This window comes from Lissotriton vulgaris, chromosome 11 (genome assembly GCF_964263255.1).
Source record: "Lissotriton vulgaris chromosome 11, aLisVul1.2, whole genome shotgun sequence".
NCBI lineage: Eukaryota > Metazoa > Chordata > Amphibia > Caudata > Salamandridae > Lissotriton > Lissotriton vulgaris.
Window position 1 is genome coordinate 1,018,863,405 of NC_141699.1, and position 19,369 is coordinate 1,018,882,773.

Here is a 19,369-nt window from a genome sequence, read left to right on the forward strand (position 1 = left end):
AACAAGCCCCCGGAAACAAACGTAGGAGGACAAGAAGATCCGGTGGTGGTAGGAAAGCCGAAAAGCACAACCTGGACCAACCGCAGAAGAACGAACAGAAGATAGTGGAGACCACTAATCTCACGGTGGTAAATTTTTAATTTAACAACAAGACCACTTACTGATTTGGAACACAAAGTACTGAGTTTGGGATTGACATTCTGCCCTGATTCCCGTCTTGAATACACTCAGACTAGGATTGATCTCTTCAGTTTCGTAAGAAAGCTGAAACTACATAAATACTTCAAAATTAGAACACATTTGAAGGACAATAAAAAGCCAATGGCGAGACTAACAGTCACTGATGATCTTGTTGTCAATGATTTCCCAGGCATAGAAGCATTGGAGAATTTAAGAACTGAAGTAATGATGGGTGATGTAATGAGCCAGGACGTGGTACAACGTGCGATTAATGTGAGGATAGAGCAGGACCAAGGGAAAGTCCATTCAAGCCGTGCTCCACCTTCAACCCACAGATGCCCTTTGATGCCTTAGATACCTTCTCAGAGGCAATGATGAAGGATCTCCTACAGTTCCGTAAAAAACAGAGGACACATATCAATAGAAGGAATCTTTCACAAGATGAGAAAAACGCGTTGAACACACTGGCAAATGACAAGTCCATTATTACAAAACCCTCGGATAAAGGAGGAAACGTGGTGGTGCAAACAAGGGAACAATATCACCTCGAGGCTATCAGGCAATTATCGGATGGCAGTTGTTATCAGAAAACCACTTTCAAAGTATACCAACAAAGTAAGTAAGTGGTATAACAAAGGAATGTTTGGGAATGAAGAACATTTATATTTACGCAACTCCAACCCTACCTGCCCCACATTCTACCACATTCCCAAAATACATAAAGACAACCTGCATCCTCCTCGGAGACCCATTGTCTCTTCGGTTAAGGGACTGACGGAACATGTTTCAAAGTTCCTTGATTATTTTCTGGCAACATTGGTGACCAAGTTATCTTCCCATGTGAAAGACACCAAGGATTTTTGAATAAAATCCAAAATGTACAATGGCAATCTGACTACCTACTTGTTGTGCTTGATATAACGAGTCTTTACACCTGTATTACACATTCAAAGGGGATTGAGGCGGTTACTGTCTACCTAAAGAAAAGACAGTCAAGATATGTGCAACACAATTGTATGTTGAATGAGTTTTTGCATTTTTGCCTAACTAACAACATTTTCCTTTTTGAAGATGAATACTACAAACAGGTGTCTGGTCCGGCGATGGGCACCTGCTTCGCTCCCAGCTACGCGAACTTGTTCGTTGGCTGGTGGGAGGAGCGGGTGCCCAGAACCTACAAGGATGACATATCAAGTGGCTCGGTGATAAAATGGCATCGATATATCGATGATTTATTTATCATCTGGCAAGGAACAGAGGAGACTGCACGTCACTACATCGCCAATTTAAATGACAACGATCACAACTTGCACTACTCAGGGACAATTAGTCCAGTGGCAGTGGACTACTTGGACCTAAGAGTGCAAGTTGTTGGGTGCAAAATTGAGACTTCTTTATATCGAAAAGCCACGGCTGGCAATTCGATATTGTATGCAACGAGTAGCCACCCCCCAAACTAGTCCGAAGTATCCCCTATGGGGAGCTACTCAGAAGGAATTGCACACGCGATTGTGATTTTGAAACGTCAGCATCCGAGAGTGTAGCTAGATTTATTGTAAGGGGTTATAATCCTGTCACCCTGAACAAAACACTGTGTAAAGTAAGAGCAATGACAAGGGATATGTTATTGGGTCAAAGTAAGAACAAGAAAACAGAAGGAGGTAAATTCCGACTGATTACCCCATATTCAGCAGAGGCAAATCATTTAAAACACATGCTGAAAAAAAACTGCCATATCCTTAAAACGGATAGTGTCATAGGTGGAGATGTTCCCAATTTCCCGTTAGTCACATTCAAAAATGCCGGGTCCATTCAAAATCAATTGGCAAGAAGTCATTTAGAAAAGATACCATCAAAGACTAATACCCTTAAGGACATGAAGGGTTTTTTCCCCTGTAATAAATGTAAAGCGTGTTGAAACAGCAAAAGAGCGCTTACGTATACTATTCAAGACACCAGTATGGTCAAGAAAATCAGCAAGTTTATCACTTGCAGAACACCATATGTGGTGTACTGTCTTGTTTGCCCCTGTGGGTTGCTCTACATAGGTAGTACAGTGCACCCATTTAAAATGTGAATATTGGAACATATGAGGGCAATAGACAAGGTGGACCAGGCATATCCAGTCGCAAGACATTTTGCGGAAAAACATAAAAGTGATCGGAATCAGTTACTCTGTTTTGGACTTGACCAAGTTCCCGATAGTGTCAGAGGTGGGGACCGATTAAAGAAACTTCGACTGGAATTGAGGTACATTATTGACCTCCATACCAAAACCCCTTGGGGTATGAACAGTGGGGAGGATCTCATGGTACATACTGAAACATAAATATTAGAGAAATAACACAATGATGATACTGCTAGAGACGCAGTGACTGTGACAGCTCTATTTGTATATATGTATATAAGAAACAGTGCTTTGATGCAAATTTGGATGAAATAATGTTATTGCTTTGGATTTGAGATTAACTTTTGATTTTGAATTTAAATTTCAAGTCAAGAGATGTGCCTTGGTGGGCTCTATGAATATGAATTTGATAAGAGAAAAAAATGAAACAAGAGAAAAGTATAGAAATGTTGATATAAAAAAGATGGTATGCTAATGGTTGACGTGTTTGAACACAGACTTGAATAACATCAAAGGGAGGATAATAGCCGATACACGGCATAATTTTTTCTGAAACTAAGTAATTCATAACATAAAAATGAGAACTTTACATGTGGGATGATGATAAATTGCTTATGTCTCACGCATTTGAATGTACTTGGGTTATGGAGTATATAAAGTGTATGAGAAATCAAATAACATACATAAGATTGATCATATTAATGATAACATATATCACTCCAAGATGGCGCTGGTTAATGTCAGTAAGCTATATTCCTTCCTTTATTGCGGGGTTAATGTTTTAAATACATGCCGATGTCTAGTGGCTACTGACATCGAGAAAGGCTGTGTGCCGAAACGCAAACGCGTCTGTCTGTTGTTGAAAAATAAAACAACCTTTGGAAATCAGCCCCGTGAGTGCGGATCATTCTTTGCTAGTGGGGAAGAATTTAGAGCATATATATATATATATATATATATATATATATATATATATATATATATATATATATATATATCAAAATTCTGTTCCCAGTTTAGACCACAGAAGTAACGGACCACCACACGGTTTGGCAGAGTGTCACAGCGAACTTTAATTATCCATTTGACAGCAGTTCAGATAGGCACACAGCGAACTTTAATTATCCATTTGACAGCAGTTCAGGTAGGTATATATATATATATATATTCATTCTAGACTCTTGCTTTGCACATTTCTAAAGTGGCTGTTATTTCCTTAATTTGCGCTAGAGCATTATACCTTTTGAAATGTATTTACACCCAATAGTTTTAAATAGTCAAATGCATATAGCTTATGTTAAAATCACACTGGTTTTAAGAGACTATAACTGTTTATTTCTTCAATTCCAGGTATTAAACATCAATATTACATCGATAGTGGCAAACATGGATAAACCAATACAAGTAACCTGGTCAACCTAAAGAACAATTCAATGGAAATAAACTTTAAACATTGCATTCTTCGACAATTGAATATGTACATATAATTTACATATTTCTCAATGTGGCAATTGATATATTGGAATGCAAACAACTTGAACATTAAAGTATATCTCCTTATTTATGGTTGTTTATTAATTTACAAGTGTAGTATAAAATTTGAACTTTTACCAGCACCAAATAAAACAGTGCTTTTCATTCTAATAATTGTGACTGATTATTTGTGTCCAGTGTTGTCAAGAGGGCATATAACATGTTTGGTTCAAATTTCAGATACTTTGTCATTAACATGAGGGCAATATGTGCATGTCCCTTTAAAGGCAAAGCAAATTTATTAATATTCCATTGATTACCAAGTGGATTCGTCAAAATTGATTTCTAAATACGTAATTTTTCTTTAAATGAGAAGTTTCGTAGCCCACTGTGATCACAGAAGACAAAAAGATTTGATGCAAAATACAAAAAAGGTTGCTGATGTTATATAATACAATCTTTTAAAGTATGAGGATTGCGGAAAATGCCAACCTTCTCATCGTATTAGAAGTCAGGGCATTGCAAAGTTTCTATCAGAACCTTATGCCCTTGCCTTCCCTTTTTTCATTTACAGTCACCATCTAGACATAAATTGTTCACTGCCCTTTCTCTTAACCTAATTCAGCACCACTGCATAGGGCTGATTACGAGTCTGGAGGTGCAGGGACGGGCGGGGTGGCCTCCCCACCACCTTATTATTAGCAGCCAGCCGCAGTCACCAGGGAACCGCCGTTCCTTGGCAGTGTTGAGGTGGTGTAGGGCATTCATATATGCTTGGTGGGACTGCTGCTGTCCTGCCAAGCATGTTAGGAGTTTCCTCTCCACCAGGTTATTGATGGCTGTTCCTCCTCCATGAAAACCCCGGCCACCTCATCACCCTGTGAATGCACACAGGGGGGCACAACATGTGCCCCCCTGTGCATGCACACCAGTTCCTGCTCGGCATGGACCTTTCAGTCCATACAGTGCAGTTACTGTTTTTGGTATTCCCATTGCTGTGGAAACGCACAAATAAAAGCCTGCCAGACAGGAGGAAACTCCAATCCTGGCAGGCGACCTCACCATGGGTTTGGCAGTGCAATGGTGGGGAGGCCCTGGTGCTGCACCGCCAATCTTTTATCGGGCCCTAAGTGTGATCGATTTGTTTAACCCCAAATGTAGAATTTTCTACCTATTGTAATACCTTCTTGTCACACCCTTTCCTACCTGTGGTGCATGCCCCTCCTTGTTAAATAACTGCTGCCTAGATAACACAGCCATGGTCCAATATTCTCTAGTATGTCTCAGTACTGTTAATCTAAACCTTTCCAGCACAGAAATATTTTGCTTACCCCCTTCAACCTACATAGCTGACATCACTAACCTCCAATGGTCTAAGTCAAAGACTTGAACAGAAATTTCAAAGCTATTAGAGCACTATAGTTTATTTGGCAAGAAATGAGTGCAAGGACAATGCACTATGCCACTGGGAATTTAAAACGTGGACAATTACACTGTTCCTTCTTCCTACTTTATAAGGAAGGTGCATGGAAGATTTTCTTTACATAGTAATTGCCATAGCATAGTGATGTATTCTATTGCACATGGTAAGACTTAATGTGGTAACAGGATACATTATTTTGTGTGTGTGGCTTATCACCTGTGAAGGTATCCATGTACTAGGAGGGTGTTATCTGAGTCTGGCTGAGAAAGATTGAGGGACTAGTATACTTGATGAAGAGCCAGGTCTTCAGCACCTTTTGGAATTCTAGCAGTGAGATGGCGGTCCTAATGTGTAGGGGGAGTTGTTTCAGGCCTCCACTAAGAAGTAGGAGAAAGATCAGCCTCCAACTCTGCGTATTCGTACATGCATGGGTTAGTGAGAGAGAGAGACCGAGCGAACGTGCCTGGAGGGTTGGAGGAAGTTGAGGCGATGGTTGAGGTAGGAGGGTCCTGTGTTGTTGATTGCCTTTAATGTGTGTGTGAGGAGCTTGACCTGGGATTGTTATTGGACCGGGAGCCAGGGTAGCTGCCTGATGGGGGTTGATGTAGGTGCAACAAGGGAGGTCAAGGATGAGTCTGGTGGTGGCATTCAGGATGGTCAAGAGTCTTTGTTGAAGGTGGGCTGGTGTTTCTATATAGAGTGTGTTGTTGTAATCCAGTCTACCTAAGGGCCTGGGTGACGGTGCTCCTTGAATCCTGGGAAGACACTTGAAGGTCTTGCATAGCATACACAGGAGGAAGTAGCAGAATAATGTCACTAGAATTCAATGTGTGATACCATTGAATCTTTGCTGTGGAGGATGATTCCTAGGTTTTTGTCATGCTTAGTCGTTGTTAGTGTGGGACAGAACTCTGAGGGCCATCATGAGGAGTCCCATGGGTAGTGCTTGCTTCCGAAGATCAGAATCTCCATCTTTTTGATGTTAAGCTTCAGGCAGATCTCTTTCATCCAGTCTGCAATGCTGGTCATGAAGTGTAGAAGTTATTCCTGGTGTTGGTGGGGTCTTTAGAGAGGGAGAGGATGAGTTGTATGTTGTTGGCATAGGAGAAGATGTTGAGTCCGTAGGATCTGATAATGTTTGCTGATGGAGGGGTTGAATAGGGTAGGGCTGAGAGACGATCCCTTTCAGACTTTGAAGATGATTATGTTCGCTTCATAGGTGAAATTAGTGATTTGTAATCTTCTGGTTCTTTCTGTAAGAAAGGAGGTGATTCACTTGACTGCTGTTCCCCGATTCTGGTTTGGTGGAGTCGGGTGACAAGTATGTGGTGTGAGACGGTTTTAAAGATTGAAGAAAGGTCGAGGGGATTGAGTGCAGCTATCTCGCATTGGTTGAGTATGGTGCAGATGTTGTTCATAACTGCGATGAGGGCTGTTTCGGTGCTGTCATTGCTGTGAAATCGGTTTTTAAGCTGTCCAGGAGTAGGTGTTGTTCCAGGTATTTAGCAAGTTGCTGTTTGACTGCTTTCTCAATGGCTTTTGACTGGAAAAGTAGTTGTGAGATGGGGCAGTAGCTTTTGAGGTCACTGGATTTAGCTGATGGTTTCTTTTGGAGGGTGATGACCACTGCATGTTTCCAGTCATCTGGGAAGGTAGCTGTGGATATTGAGGCATTGATGATGTTCATGAGTTCAAGGCTGATCTTGGAGCCAAAGAGGTCGAAGATGTGGTGATGGCAGATGTCGGAGTGAACTGTCTTGGATGTGTCTTGGTGGGTGAGTTGGCGCCATTTGGACAGCTAGGTGTCTGTCATGGTAAACAGACATAATATCGAGTAGGAAATATCGAGTAGAAGTAATATCAAGTCCAAAATCTCGGACTGCAAAAATATCGACAGTCAGAATATCATTGTCAAGAATATTGAGTTAAAGGTAAGTAATATAGTTTTTCAAAATAGCGAAGTAATTAATATTGTTAGCAAAAGCATAGTTGTTAAAAATATCGTTTTTGATTTAGTGTGTATTTTACATTTATGTGTTCTATTTTTTTTATGAGTATTGCATTTGTTTTTTAATACATGTGTTACATTTTTAGAAGTTATTTTTTTTTTTTTTAAAGTGCATTTTGCAATTTAGTTCCATAGCTGGTTGTGGCTTTATAGGAGAATAAGGTGGGAAGTAATTTAATTTTAATACATTTATTAATAATTTTAGAAGTTATTGATATATTTTAATGTAATTTAGCATTTTTGTTCCGAAGCGGGTTATGGGTTTTTAGGGGAATATGTTGGGAGGTAATTTAATTTTAATTAATTAATACATATGTGTTATCAATTAATAGTTGTGTAGTTAATATTTTATATTGTCATTTGTAGTAATTAATTAATTATTATTCCATTGATTGGTTGTTAATTATTAATAATTAATTGGTAAATATCTTAATTGTGTTATTTTTTAGGAGCGGGTTGTGGGATTCTAGGGGGGTAGGGTGGGAAGTATTTTAAATGTATTATTTGTTTTTTGTTTTTTTGTTTTTTATTATAATATTTATTTAGGTTGTTTTATAATGTTAATAGTGTGAACTAGTTTATTATTGACTGTTTTTGAATTGCTTGTTACTTTTAATTAATTAAATAATTATGTTAATCGCGTTATGTTTTACAATATTGGTGGTGTCATTTATAGGGGAATATGGTGGAGGTAAAAAAAATAATAATGAATTGTTTGATAGTTAATTTGAGTTATTTTGCTTGAGTGGGAATAGTAAATAATACCCCTATGCAATCCAACACTTTTCCTACTGTTGCACTCGGAGTGGGAATACTAAATTATTCCTCTACGCTATCCAACACTTTACCTACTGTTGCACTTGCTGGAGTGGGAATAGTAATTGTTACCCCTCCGCAATGCAAGACATTCCAATTGATGAAGTTCATTATGATTCTTGCTGATGAGGGTTTTTTCCTTGTTTCCATAGCTGAGGTGTTAGTGCTTGAGGGCCGCTTTGTACGTGATCCTAGCAGTGGTGTCTTTGCGAGTTCTCCGTCTCTTCTGAAGTTGTTTGCACTGACATTTGGAGTTCCTGAGGTCTTCAGAATTAAATCTTGCTTTCTTGTTTGTTTTTCTTTGTTGGGTGTGTTTGGCTGGTGCAAGGGTTTTGGTGCAGTCTGTGATCCATGTGTTGAGGTTTCTGACACTGAAGTCCAGGCTACTGGTGGGTTCCAGCAGGTTGAATATGACTATTTTGATCCAATGTGACTCTGAGCCTTTGCACTAGTTGTGCTGGGTATGCTGGGACTTCCTCGGAGGGGCTGTGAAGTAGTGTCGCTGAAATGTACTGCAGAGTAGTCCATCCAGGTTTTCTGGGTATTGTGGCTGTGTTTGATTCTGTCACTGGAGGTGAGAATGGGGTTGAGTGTGTGTCCGCTGTGTGTGTGGGTTGTAGAGGAGTTGGGAGAGTCCAGTGTTGTCTAGGCAGTTGAAGGAGTCTGTGGCATTGGGGTCTGTGAGGTCATCTAGATGGAAATTGAGGTCTATGAGGAGCATGTAATGTTTGGAGTCAACGGCAAGATGGGCGAGGTAGTCTGCAATGAGATTTGTGAAGTTGGTTCATTGTCCTGGTGGGTGGCACATGATGGTTCCCCTGATGATTGTTCTTTCATTGATCTGGTGTTTGCAGTTCTTGTGTTCTATGGTTATGGTGGTGTCATTTGTGAAGGTGGTGCATTGAATGGAGTCTCTGTGGATGATGGTGATTCATCCTCCTGGTTTGCTAATACAGTCACAGTTGTTGATCCTATATCCTTCCGGGAGAATGTCGAGTGCAAGTGAGTCAATGAGGTCCCAGAACTCAATGAAGTGTTAAGCGAGTGAATGCGTGTTGCGTGCAAGTGATCTGCTGGTATGCTGTTGGTGTAGTCTGTGGTATGGTCAGAGGGGGGTGAGGAGGAGTGCGAGTGTGTGTAGTGCAGTAGGTGAAGTGTCCGGTCCTGCAGGTAAAAGGTCCTCCAATGGAGAGAGGTGAGGAACGGTAGAAGTGATTGCAGCAATGTATGATGTCAAGGGTGCAGAGTGCAGCAGAGGTGTTGGTCCTGGGAGTGGATGGAACATGGTTTGTGGAGTTGGGCATGGACCAGTCATTGGCAGGTTCATACGAGCTCTTTCCTTAAGGTGTGCCATCAGTGTGCCAGCTGTGTCATCTGCTGCGCAGCTCTGCTGCAGCCACCATTAGTTTGTCTTAAGACAGACTTAAGATAAAATCCTGTCTTAAGTCTGTCTTAAGTCTTTCTTAAGACAAACTCCTAACTTCTGTGAATACCAAAAGTAGTAAGTTTAGGATTTTGTCTTAAGTTAGTTCTGTGAATCGGGCCCAATATGTTTAAGCTACTGAAGCTTGTGAGAAGTGCTAATTTCCCAAAGGTCACCAATTAGCTTGAGGTAGGTTGATACTCTTGATTTGGACCATATTAGATTCCAGAATAAAAGTAGTTTAAGTGCTGTACTAGCGTTCATGTTATTCATGCCCAGCTCATGTCTAAGGGCTGACATTGGAATCCCAGTGCCATGCTGCTACAAGGAGATACAGTAAAGAAGGTGGGTGAGAGAAAAGGATCTCTAATTAAAGGTGACGTATTTAACCATTAAACTTTTAATCCAACTCCACACTAAACAGGTAGTGAGCAATAACGTGAGATGAGATGAATTAGCATTCCTTATGAGTGCCTCATGATTTTGCGAGCCGGGTGCAAACAGTATTTTGCACAAGGGTCCTAATAACAAGATGCGTTGAATTTACAGCAGTTGGTTCTTACCAAGTGCAATAATGTCCTCAAACCTGCAATTTCCGCACTTTGGGCCATATGTATCATCATCCAGATTTGCGATTCTGAAATAGCGATTTTTTAGAAATCGCTATTTCAGAATCGCAAATTGGGATGTATGTAGAAAATCGCAATTTTTTTGCAAATCCTTAGTATTCCTTAATTGCGATTAGCAAATTTCGAATCGCAATTAAGGAATAGTTTCCCATTCATTTCTATGGGCCAGGAGGCCAATAGGAATGAATGTGAAGTTATTCTCAATTTGCGATTCGCAATTTGAGAATCGCAAATTGAGAATAATTTCAAGGGTGCAGGGGTGTCCAAAGGACACCCTGTTGCACCCCTGAAATAAGCATGGGTGCACATGTGGTGCACATATATGCCCTAAGGGCATGTATGTGCGTCACATGGCACTTTGAAAAATGCAAAAAATTGCATTTTTCAAGCAATTCTCAAAATAGCACGAACTTCAAGTTGGTGGTAATTTGCGATTCCTTAAGGACAATTTGCATATTTTTTTGGCTTCATACATTGCATTTAAGGAATAGCAAAATTTGTGATTCCTTGTTTTGCACCAGCTTTTCTTTGATACTGAATGCGAATTTGCTTGAAGCATATGGCCCTTAGATATTAACAGATCAAATCGAATTCTATTTACCTCAAGGAAAAGTGCAGAAAATACCAGAGCATGTATTTTTTGGAGCCGCAAAGAAGCAAAATCCATGTTATATTCCACTTTCAATGTTTTACCACGAAAAACCCAAATTGCCACACCTATTAAAATATAAATACCTGGGTATAAGATTTTGAAATGTGCCATAATTATCACACCCGGATGAGTTGAAATCAAAGCCTAATGAATCTGCTTGAAAAAGAGGTAAATTAGATTGAAATTCTGTACTTCGAAGCCTTTAAAATACCATCTTGCCTAAAGGTAAACCTGGGAACGTATTACAAGAAAGAGAGGTCACTGTTTGCATTATTAATTGATGAGGGGGATCAAGCGGTTAAATCATCACACATCAACAACAATTTCAGAGACTCACATGGCAAATGTTCTCTTCCAACAAAATAAACTCATCCAAGGTCACACATGTCAATTCCAGCACCATCTGGATGGCGTAGTGACCCCAGGACATCCTTGAAGTCATTGGGATGTCACCTTAAGCCCTGCATACTATTTGACAGAATCAATGAAGAGACATTTAAGTGGTCCCATCAATTTCCAGCCCCAGTTTGTGTCTGATGAATTTAATTTCGCAAGTTTTTTGGGTAAGTCAATGGTTTCCACCACTGCAGTTATGATACCCAATCCATGCACCTTCCATGCCTATTTCAATTATTGACTGGATTGATGTGCGCAGTGCAAGATCATGTATTACCTTCAAAAATAGTGGCAAAATGTAGGGGAGAAGGTGGGGCTAATCATGGTATCAGTCAGCAGTCAGTAAGTTGTTTGCACTGACAAAGAATTTTTTCTGTGTTGCAGAGCAATAAACCTGAGCGTGGGTGGAGAATGGAGGGTGGAAAGAGAAAATGCAGAAAAACAGAGCTGAGGGGAAGCTACTAGAGAAACTGTCAATGTTGGTTGAGGTTGTAGATGTAGTAAATAGGTAACAATGATTATTCCAGGATACTAGAACCAGGTATTGGTGTGTAGCCCAAGAAAAAAATGTTGGTATCACATGCGCCTGTGAAGCAGCAGGATGCCTAAACAACTCTGAGAATAAAATGCTCAAAATAATGGTAAGTATATCAAGAACATTAAATGTTTCTCACTGATGAATAAGAATGCCCAAAATACTTAACCTCACCAATCCCTCCCCCTTCAAAGATTCCTTTTTTTTTTTTTTTAAATGTTTTTATTGTTTGCAGGCGTACAAGGGATGAGTGGATTAATTCATAAGTAGTTCATACATAAATTATTTCCATATAAAAAAAAAAAAAAAGAAAAATACAGCTAAATCATGAAATATTGTTTTGAAAATAATCACCCCTAAATCACAAGAGAAGGGAAAATATAATATATACAAAATAAAGCATCATAAATCTATAAAAGTACCCCAAATTTTTTGGTGCTTTTTCAATGACTGTAAGCCCCTGATTTTAGCTAGAGCTAGCTCCATTGAGTATATCTCGACTACCAGGGCCCACCAATCCCAGACCTTAGGTATTTCTGGACTAATCCATGCTCTGGCCAAAGTTAGCTTAGCACAGGACATTAATATCGTGGCCAAAGCGGCTTGTGGAAAAGATGCCGAGTAAGTATCTAGCAAAACAGAAGTGGCCGTAAATGTAGGTAGCTGAATATGTTTCAGTTTAAGAACTTTTTCTACATCCTGCCAAAAAGTTTTGAGATTCGGGCATGAGAATAAAACATGTGCTAAGTCAGCTGCTTCGGCAGAGCATTTAGGGCATTTTGTGCGATCACTATATATATTATTATTAGATGGCCATTTTGATATTATTTCCGGGGTATAGTACAACATACAGGTTGTTCTAAATTGTTGTAGTCTAAGGTTTGAAGATCGCACTCGTTTATTGATATTTATTAAAGAACTCTCAATCTGTTTAGATGTTATATTTGACCCCAGCATTCTGCTCCATTTGTCAGCCAGTTTAGTACAATCATTTGATTTAAATCCAACAAAGAGCTTGTAAGCTTCGCTTATTGTGGATTTATTTTTGGAGGAGTATAAACATGTCCAGATATCGCTTTCAGTGACCTCCAATAATTGTTTTTTATTAATTAGGTAATTGTGTATCTGTAAGTGTTTATATCTCATATTTTCAGATAGATTATATAATAGTTTGAGAGTATTGAAATCTAAAAAACCTTGTATTCCATAAAAATCCCCTAAAACCGTGATGCCCGATCTTAGCCAGCAGCGAGTATTAGTGTCAGAAAAAATGTTTGGTAGGCCTGGATTGCCCCAAAGTGGGAGCTTTGGGTGAAAAAAGCTAGTGTTGCAAAAAGAAAGTATGTTACCCCAGATCTTAATTAAGTCTCTTATAGTCTTAAATCTAACCCTTTTGTAGTAGTTGGGGTCGTTAATTCGGAACAGAAACATATTCGAGTCGGATTTTAGTGTAAACAAATGAAAAAATAAAGTCCTACCTTCATTTAATAAGGATCGAAGACGGATTATAAAAGCAGACCAAAAGTATAGTTTGAAATCGGGGAAGTTAAGTCCACCAAGGTTCGTATTATTTTTCATAAGGGCCAGTGATCTTCTTGCTTTTTTATACCCCCAAATAAAACTACTAAGTATACCGTCAAGTTTTTTAAAAAATTGATTGTTTAATGCTAGTTGTATAGACCGAAATAAGTATATAAATTTGGGCAAAACTTTCATCTTGATTAAGTTAATTCTGCCAGTTAGGTTCAAAGGTAATCTGTGCCATTTTTTTAGCAGTAGACTGGTTGATTTAATTAATTCGTCATAGTTTAGATTGTTTATTTCACGTACTTTAGCCGTGATTTTAACCCCGAGATATGTGGCGGAGTGGCAGATCTCAGGCACAGCCACTGCAGGTGTGTAATTAGCTATTACTTGTGTTTTTAGTAGATTCAATTTATAGCCCGCCACCTTACCATATTTTTCGGCTTCTAATGCTATTCCCTTTAGTGCTTTCACGACATCTTCAGTGTAGATCGCGATGTCATCTGCGTATGCTGTTATTTTTAATTCTTGTATTCCTGATCTAAAGGGTGCGATCTGATTCTGAAGTTGGAGGGCGAACAGAAAAGGCTCCAGTGAAATGGCAAATAAAAGAGGGGATAGGGGGCATCCCTGACGGGTACCTCGTAAGATAGAAAAGTCTGACGATCTCAGTCCCCCATAGCTGATATATGCTGAGGGTTTATCATACAGTGCTTGAATACTCCGTAAAAATTGTCCTTTAAACCCAGTCCTAAGAAGTATGTGCCAGAGAAAGTCCCACCCCACTCGATCAAAAGCTTTTTCAGCATCTAGTAGAATTATGCCAAGTGGGGTGGATTCTGTCTCTGCCACATCTAATGCAGTTATTGCCGTATTCGTATGTATAGTAGTGTCCCTACCAGTTATGAAACCATGCTGTTGTGGGTTGATGATTTGAGGCATAATAGGAGCTAATCGTAGTGCTAAAATTTTAGCGAAGATTTTTGCATCTGTGTTTATTAAGGAGATGGGGCGGTAAGACCCCCTCTCTTCCTTCGGTTTGCCTTTTTTCAAAAAAAATATTATTTTTGCCCTATTCCATGACCTAGGTGTCTTTCCTTCTAGGCCTACAGATTGCATGACCTTCAACAATAGTTGTTCAAGCTCTTTTAGGCAGCATTTATATATTTCTAGAGGTATGGTGTCCTCACCCGCCGCTTTCCCTACAGGTAACAAAGCTATCGCTAGATGTAATTCAGCCAATGTTATGTCTGCAGACAGTGCGTCTATCTCTGAGCAATTCTGCATGCCCCCCAAGTGCTCCTCCACATATGTATATATGTCGTCTAGGTTGGAGTCCACTTCTGGGGTATATAAATTTCTATAGAAATCGGCGAATTGTTCTACTATATCTTGAGGTTTTGTATAGATTTTATTGCTAGCCCCCCGTATGCTTGTGATAGTGGAGTTAGCTCTATCCTCAGCAACTTTGTATGCCAGGATTTTCCCGATTTTGTCGCCCCCCTCATATTGTGTTATTTTAAATTTATGTAAACAATTTGTGCTTTTCTGGATGAATTTAGACTTCATTTTATTTTTGATTGAACAGAGTTCAAGGCCGATTTCTATACTTTTTGCTACATTATTTTGAAGAGCTAATGATAGTTGTTCTTCCAAAGCTGTTATTTTAATCAATAGTTGGTCATTATTTTTTTTGTTTTCAAAATTTTGTCTAATTATATAAGCCTGAGTAAAACCCCTAATACTTGCCTTACAGGCATCCCAAACCATATCAGGTGATGTTGAGTTGATATTTATGCCTATAAATTCGGTAAGGTGTGATTTTAGTTGCGTCATAAAAGATGTATCTGAGATCAAATGTCTCGGGAAAGAGAATGGTCTTGGTGTAGTTCTAGTATTTGTTGTTTTGATTGTCAATAATATTGCATTATGGTCCGATGATATACGAGGGCATATAACCATAGAGCTATTCACCAATAAATTTTCGCTTGCTAATGCCATGTCAAGCCTAGAGCATGTTTTATGCGGGGCAGAGTAATATGTATATCCAGGATTGTTAGCGTTTAAGCGTCGCCAAGCGTCTTTGATGTTATGTACACGGCATAAGTCCAGGATAGCTGATCTTGTTTTATGCATCCTTTGATATCGCACAGAGCTAGTTGTATCAATTCTGTAATCCATGACGCAATTAAAATCCCCCATAATAATAAGTTCTCCCTCCAAGCCCAAAAGTTTAACGTTCAGATGGTCAAAAAAGCTAGGGTCATCTATATTGCAACCATAGACCACACATAAAACATATTTAATATTCTCGTGGCTTATCTGCGCTATTGCCCATCTGCCATCTTTACCCAAAAAAGTCTGTGTTGTATCCGCCCGAAATCGAGTATCTTTAAGTATGGCAACCCCTCTTGTAGATTGTCCAAAAGCAGAACAAACTATGATGTCGTAACCCAGATGTTTAAGGAGTTTCTGATCCTTACCCGCAATATGTGTTTCGGATAATAAAATTATATGGGGGTTATGCATTTTCAATTCCTCTTTAACCAAGCACCTTTTATTCTTGCTATTAAGCCCGGCTACATTCCAGGCTAAATATTTTATTTCATACATCTAAAAAATGCAGAAAATTAATCCCTTAAATTTTAAGCATGTCTTAATTTTCCAAATGTAGGTTTCATGACATCCGCATGGCCTCATATATCGCATATTGTTAGTATAATATGTGCACAAAAAATTTCTGGCTTCATGATATGCGACCAACCCCTCATTCCTCTCAGCCTGCAAACAAATTTTCGTAGTTTTTCCCCTCCCACCCTCCACCCCCCAAATTGCGGAGACACCCACCCTCCAACCCCCCACCCCCCTAGTTCTTACCCCGGCCGGGGAAGAACCAACCCTCTGCATCTGCTGCCGCTGATAGGGGCAGCTTTCGTGGCAAGTCACCCAGAGGAGTCTCTCCCATCCCCCACTTGCGCTGTAAAAGGTTTGTCAGCGAACATATATTGAAAATATCCTGGGCATTTGATATTTAGCTGCTTAAGAGTTACTAAAGTTGTAATAATAAGAAATATTAAATAAGAATAGCCAATTTTAGCAAATGTTTCACCCCCCCTGCAGCCAAAAATTTTAAATATTGGCAGTTTCCAATACTTGTTAGGTCACAGAGGAAGAGAAGATAAATGAAATAAGTAAATGGACTAGATTAATTCTTAGTCTTATTCTTGTTCTTATTCTTGTTTGTATCAGCATTGGCTAAATAAGCCTCTGCTTCTTTGACTTCAAGAAAAAAGTGTGTATGGCCATCTTTGATAACTTTGAGCCTTGCTGGTTCTTGAAGAAATGCCTGGCCTCCGATTGATTTTATAGGATCTATTAGCTTTCGAAACATCCATCGTCTGTCCATTGTTTCTTTGCTGAGGTCAGAACGGGCAAAAATTGAGAATTCACCAATAACTACCGGAGTGTTAGGGCGTGCCCTCTGCCATATAGCCTGACGTAATAAAAAATTTCCAAAGAAAATTAGAAAAGGACGTGGGAATCGATTCTCCCTATTTCTCTGTATCAGAGGGAGACGATGAGCTCGTTGGATTTGTGAATCCCAGTCCCAATCTGCTAAATCAGGGAAGGCTTTCTGAAATAAGCCTACTAAGTACGCCCTTGGATCAGAGCCTTCTGCGCCCTCCGGCACGCCAAAAATTTTTAGGTTAGAACGTCTCTGGCGATTCTCCAAGTCTTCAACTTTTTGTTGAAGCGAAGCAAGTTGATTTTCATGTCGGTCTGTTGCAGATGTAGTCTCTAAGTTATTCTCTTCTAGTGAAACCACCCGTTGTTGCAGCTCCTCAATATCTTGCGAGAATCCCCTAAACTTAGTGGTGATTTCTTGTAGAGTAGATTGAGTTTTGCTATTGTCCTCCCTCAGTTGTAGATAGTATTCCTGTGCTTCTGCCCGTTGGTTGCTCAGTAGTTGCAGAATCATATCTAAAGAAGCGGGATCAGCTGATTCTTGACTAGAGCTTAAGCTTTGTTTAGGGATAATTGTATGTTCATTGGTCTCCACATTTGTATAGGAAGAAGAGGGTTCTGAAGATGAGAAAATATTCGGGGCTGTTATTGCAGCAGAAATAACAGTATGTTGTACCATATCAGCCTCTTCTGTAGGAGATTCAGTAGTAAGCTCGGATTCAGGCACCATCAAAAGTATAGAGGCGGACGGTGGTATGTACGATGTATTGGATATATTAGGAGGTAAGTTTGTAGTAGTATCCAAGGGGCAGGAATCTAATTTAGAGGAGCTGGCGGTATCAGATAAAGTCTCTTTATTGAATATAGGTTCTGTGGGGCTCTCCCCTGATAGTCTCTGAGTCATATTTTTGACTAGTCCCTTTGCTTCAATCCATCTTCTTAGTGGGCTTTGGTTCTGTAAAGCTTTAATTGAGGTCTGACAGTTATTTATCATATGTTTATTTAGTATGCCACCATTTCTACCGCATTTCTTTGCCTTCGATTTTACTTTCTGTTTTCGCCCTTTTTTAGTGCGGGCTTTCGTTGCATTACCCAAATAGATGCCCTTGTCACCCTTCTCCCTTGGATCATCATCTTCGATTTCTGCGTCTGTGTGTTCGGTGTCTTCAGTATCTTCAATATCCTCGAACGAGCCTTGCTCAATCTGATCCGTAGCCATCTCCGCTTCTGTTAGCCCATCAGCTTGCCCACCTACTTGCCCACCAGGTACCACCCTTACTTCAGCTTCTGCTTCGGTATTATCCATATTACCCATCAGGTCAGAAGTGTCACCAGAAACTATCCGGCCCTCTATCTGGCCCTCTACATGCTGATTAGGCTGATTAGGCTGATTAGGCTGAGGCTTGTCTGCATCTGCACTGTCTTTCTTTGTATAGTCAGATAAGCTATTATTCGTAGCAGTTGCAGTTGCAGATTTTTTAGACTTAGATATACTGCCACTCTGCCCCTCTGTGATCTCTGTCTCTGGGACCAGTTTTGCATTTGCATTTGCACTTATTGCCCCCCCCCCCACATCTCCCCCTCCTGTTTTCATCAGTGACTTGATTTTAGCCGGCAGCCTTGCAGCATTCTGGTTTGCCTTTTTTAATGGGACATCAGGGGGTAGGTTAGGGGCTAGATTAGGAGAGTTCTGTACCTGGTTCTCTGGGTCAAAGTCCATGCTGTTCTCTTGTTGCAGCTCAGGAGCGTCTGTGGGCGCAGTAGCAAATTGCAGATTTGCGGTCTTCCCCGCACCTGCTACTGGCGTGCTGCCTTTAGTATTCTCCGCGTAAGCAGTTCCTGGAGCGTCTGGAGTCGTTTGAATATTAGCTTTTAATGTTTGTGGAGCCGGCGGAAGAGCTGCAGCCACAGCCGGCAAGAGAGGAAAAGCACCGGCAGCACCGGTAACACCCGCATCCCCAGCTGGGTGTTTTCGTGTAGACCGCTGAAACCTCTTCGTCGACATCCCCTTCCTCCGCCAGGTGCTCGCAATGCGAGAGTAAAGGCCCGACCAGCCGAGCCCAGATCCCCTAAACAGGCCGCCAATCGTCCGTCGGAGAAGCACAGCAGTTGCAGTGGCGGTAAGCATCAGCAGCGCGTCTTGAAGAAAGCTCGTGAGTAGCGCTGAAGAGTGTTTCTCCACACAGAGTGTCTCGCGTCCCACCTCAGCACTGCTCTTTGAATTCCGTTATCCGTCTTTAGAAGGAAGAGTATGTTGCCCGGTCAAATACCCCGTGTCGCCATTTCCGAACCACTCGGTGGGGATAGTTAGAGGAGCCCTCGGGTGAGCTTGCTCACAGCAGATCCTCACTCCGCCATCTTGGATCCGCCCTTCAAAGATTCCATCACCAAGTGAGCAAGAAAACATTAAACAGTATTATTATAAAAAACTTTATTCGATTTGATACACAAACCATAAAAGCATATAAATAACAGTCATTAAGAAAATGTTTCCCAGGAATGCGTTTGAGTAAAATAAGCTAAAGTGAAATATCATTAGCATGATTCCTTAACTTACTGTGTGTTAACGGGAAATAAAACTCATTGATATACTCAATCAACCCTTGTTATTCATAGCTTTAAAGCGGCTCTTAAAAAGTTTACTACACAATAAGGACTAAAAACATCGGTTGACAATTTTAAAAACAACAATGCTACCCGTGGCTGCCTAAATCTAA

The 19,369-nt window shown here is 40.2% G+C and overlaps 1 protein-coding gene across 1 annotated transcript in view; it reads left to right on the forward strand.

The window, feature by feature from the left end:
- Positions 1–3,952, forward strand: part of LOC147683948 (maltase-glucoamylase-like) — a 588,456-nt gene extending 584,504 nt beyond the window's left edge. The window contains exon 71 of the mRNA XM_086944339.1: positions 3,659–3,952. Within this exon, the coding sequence (XP_086800465.1) occupies positions 3,659–3,730 (72 nt within the window). The 3' untranslated portion in view covers positions 3,731–3,952. The remainder of the gene's footprint in view (positions 1–3,658) is intronic.
- Positions 3,953–19,369: the final 15,417 nt, after the last annotated feature.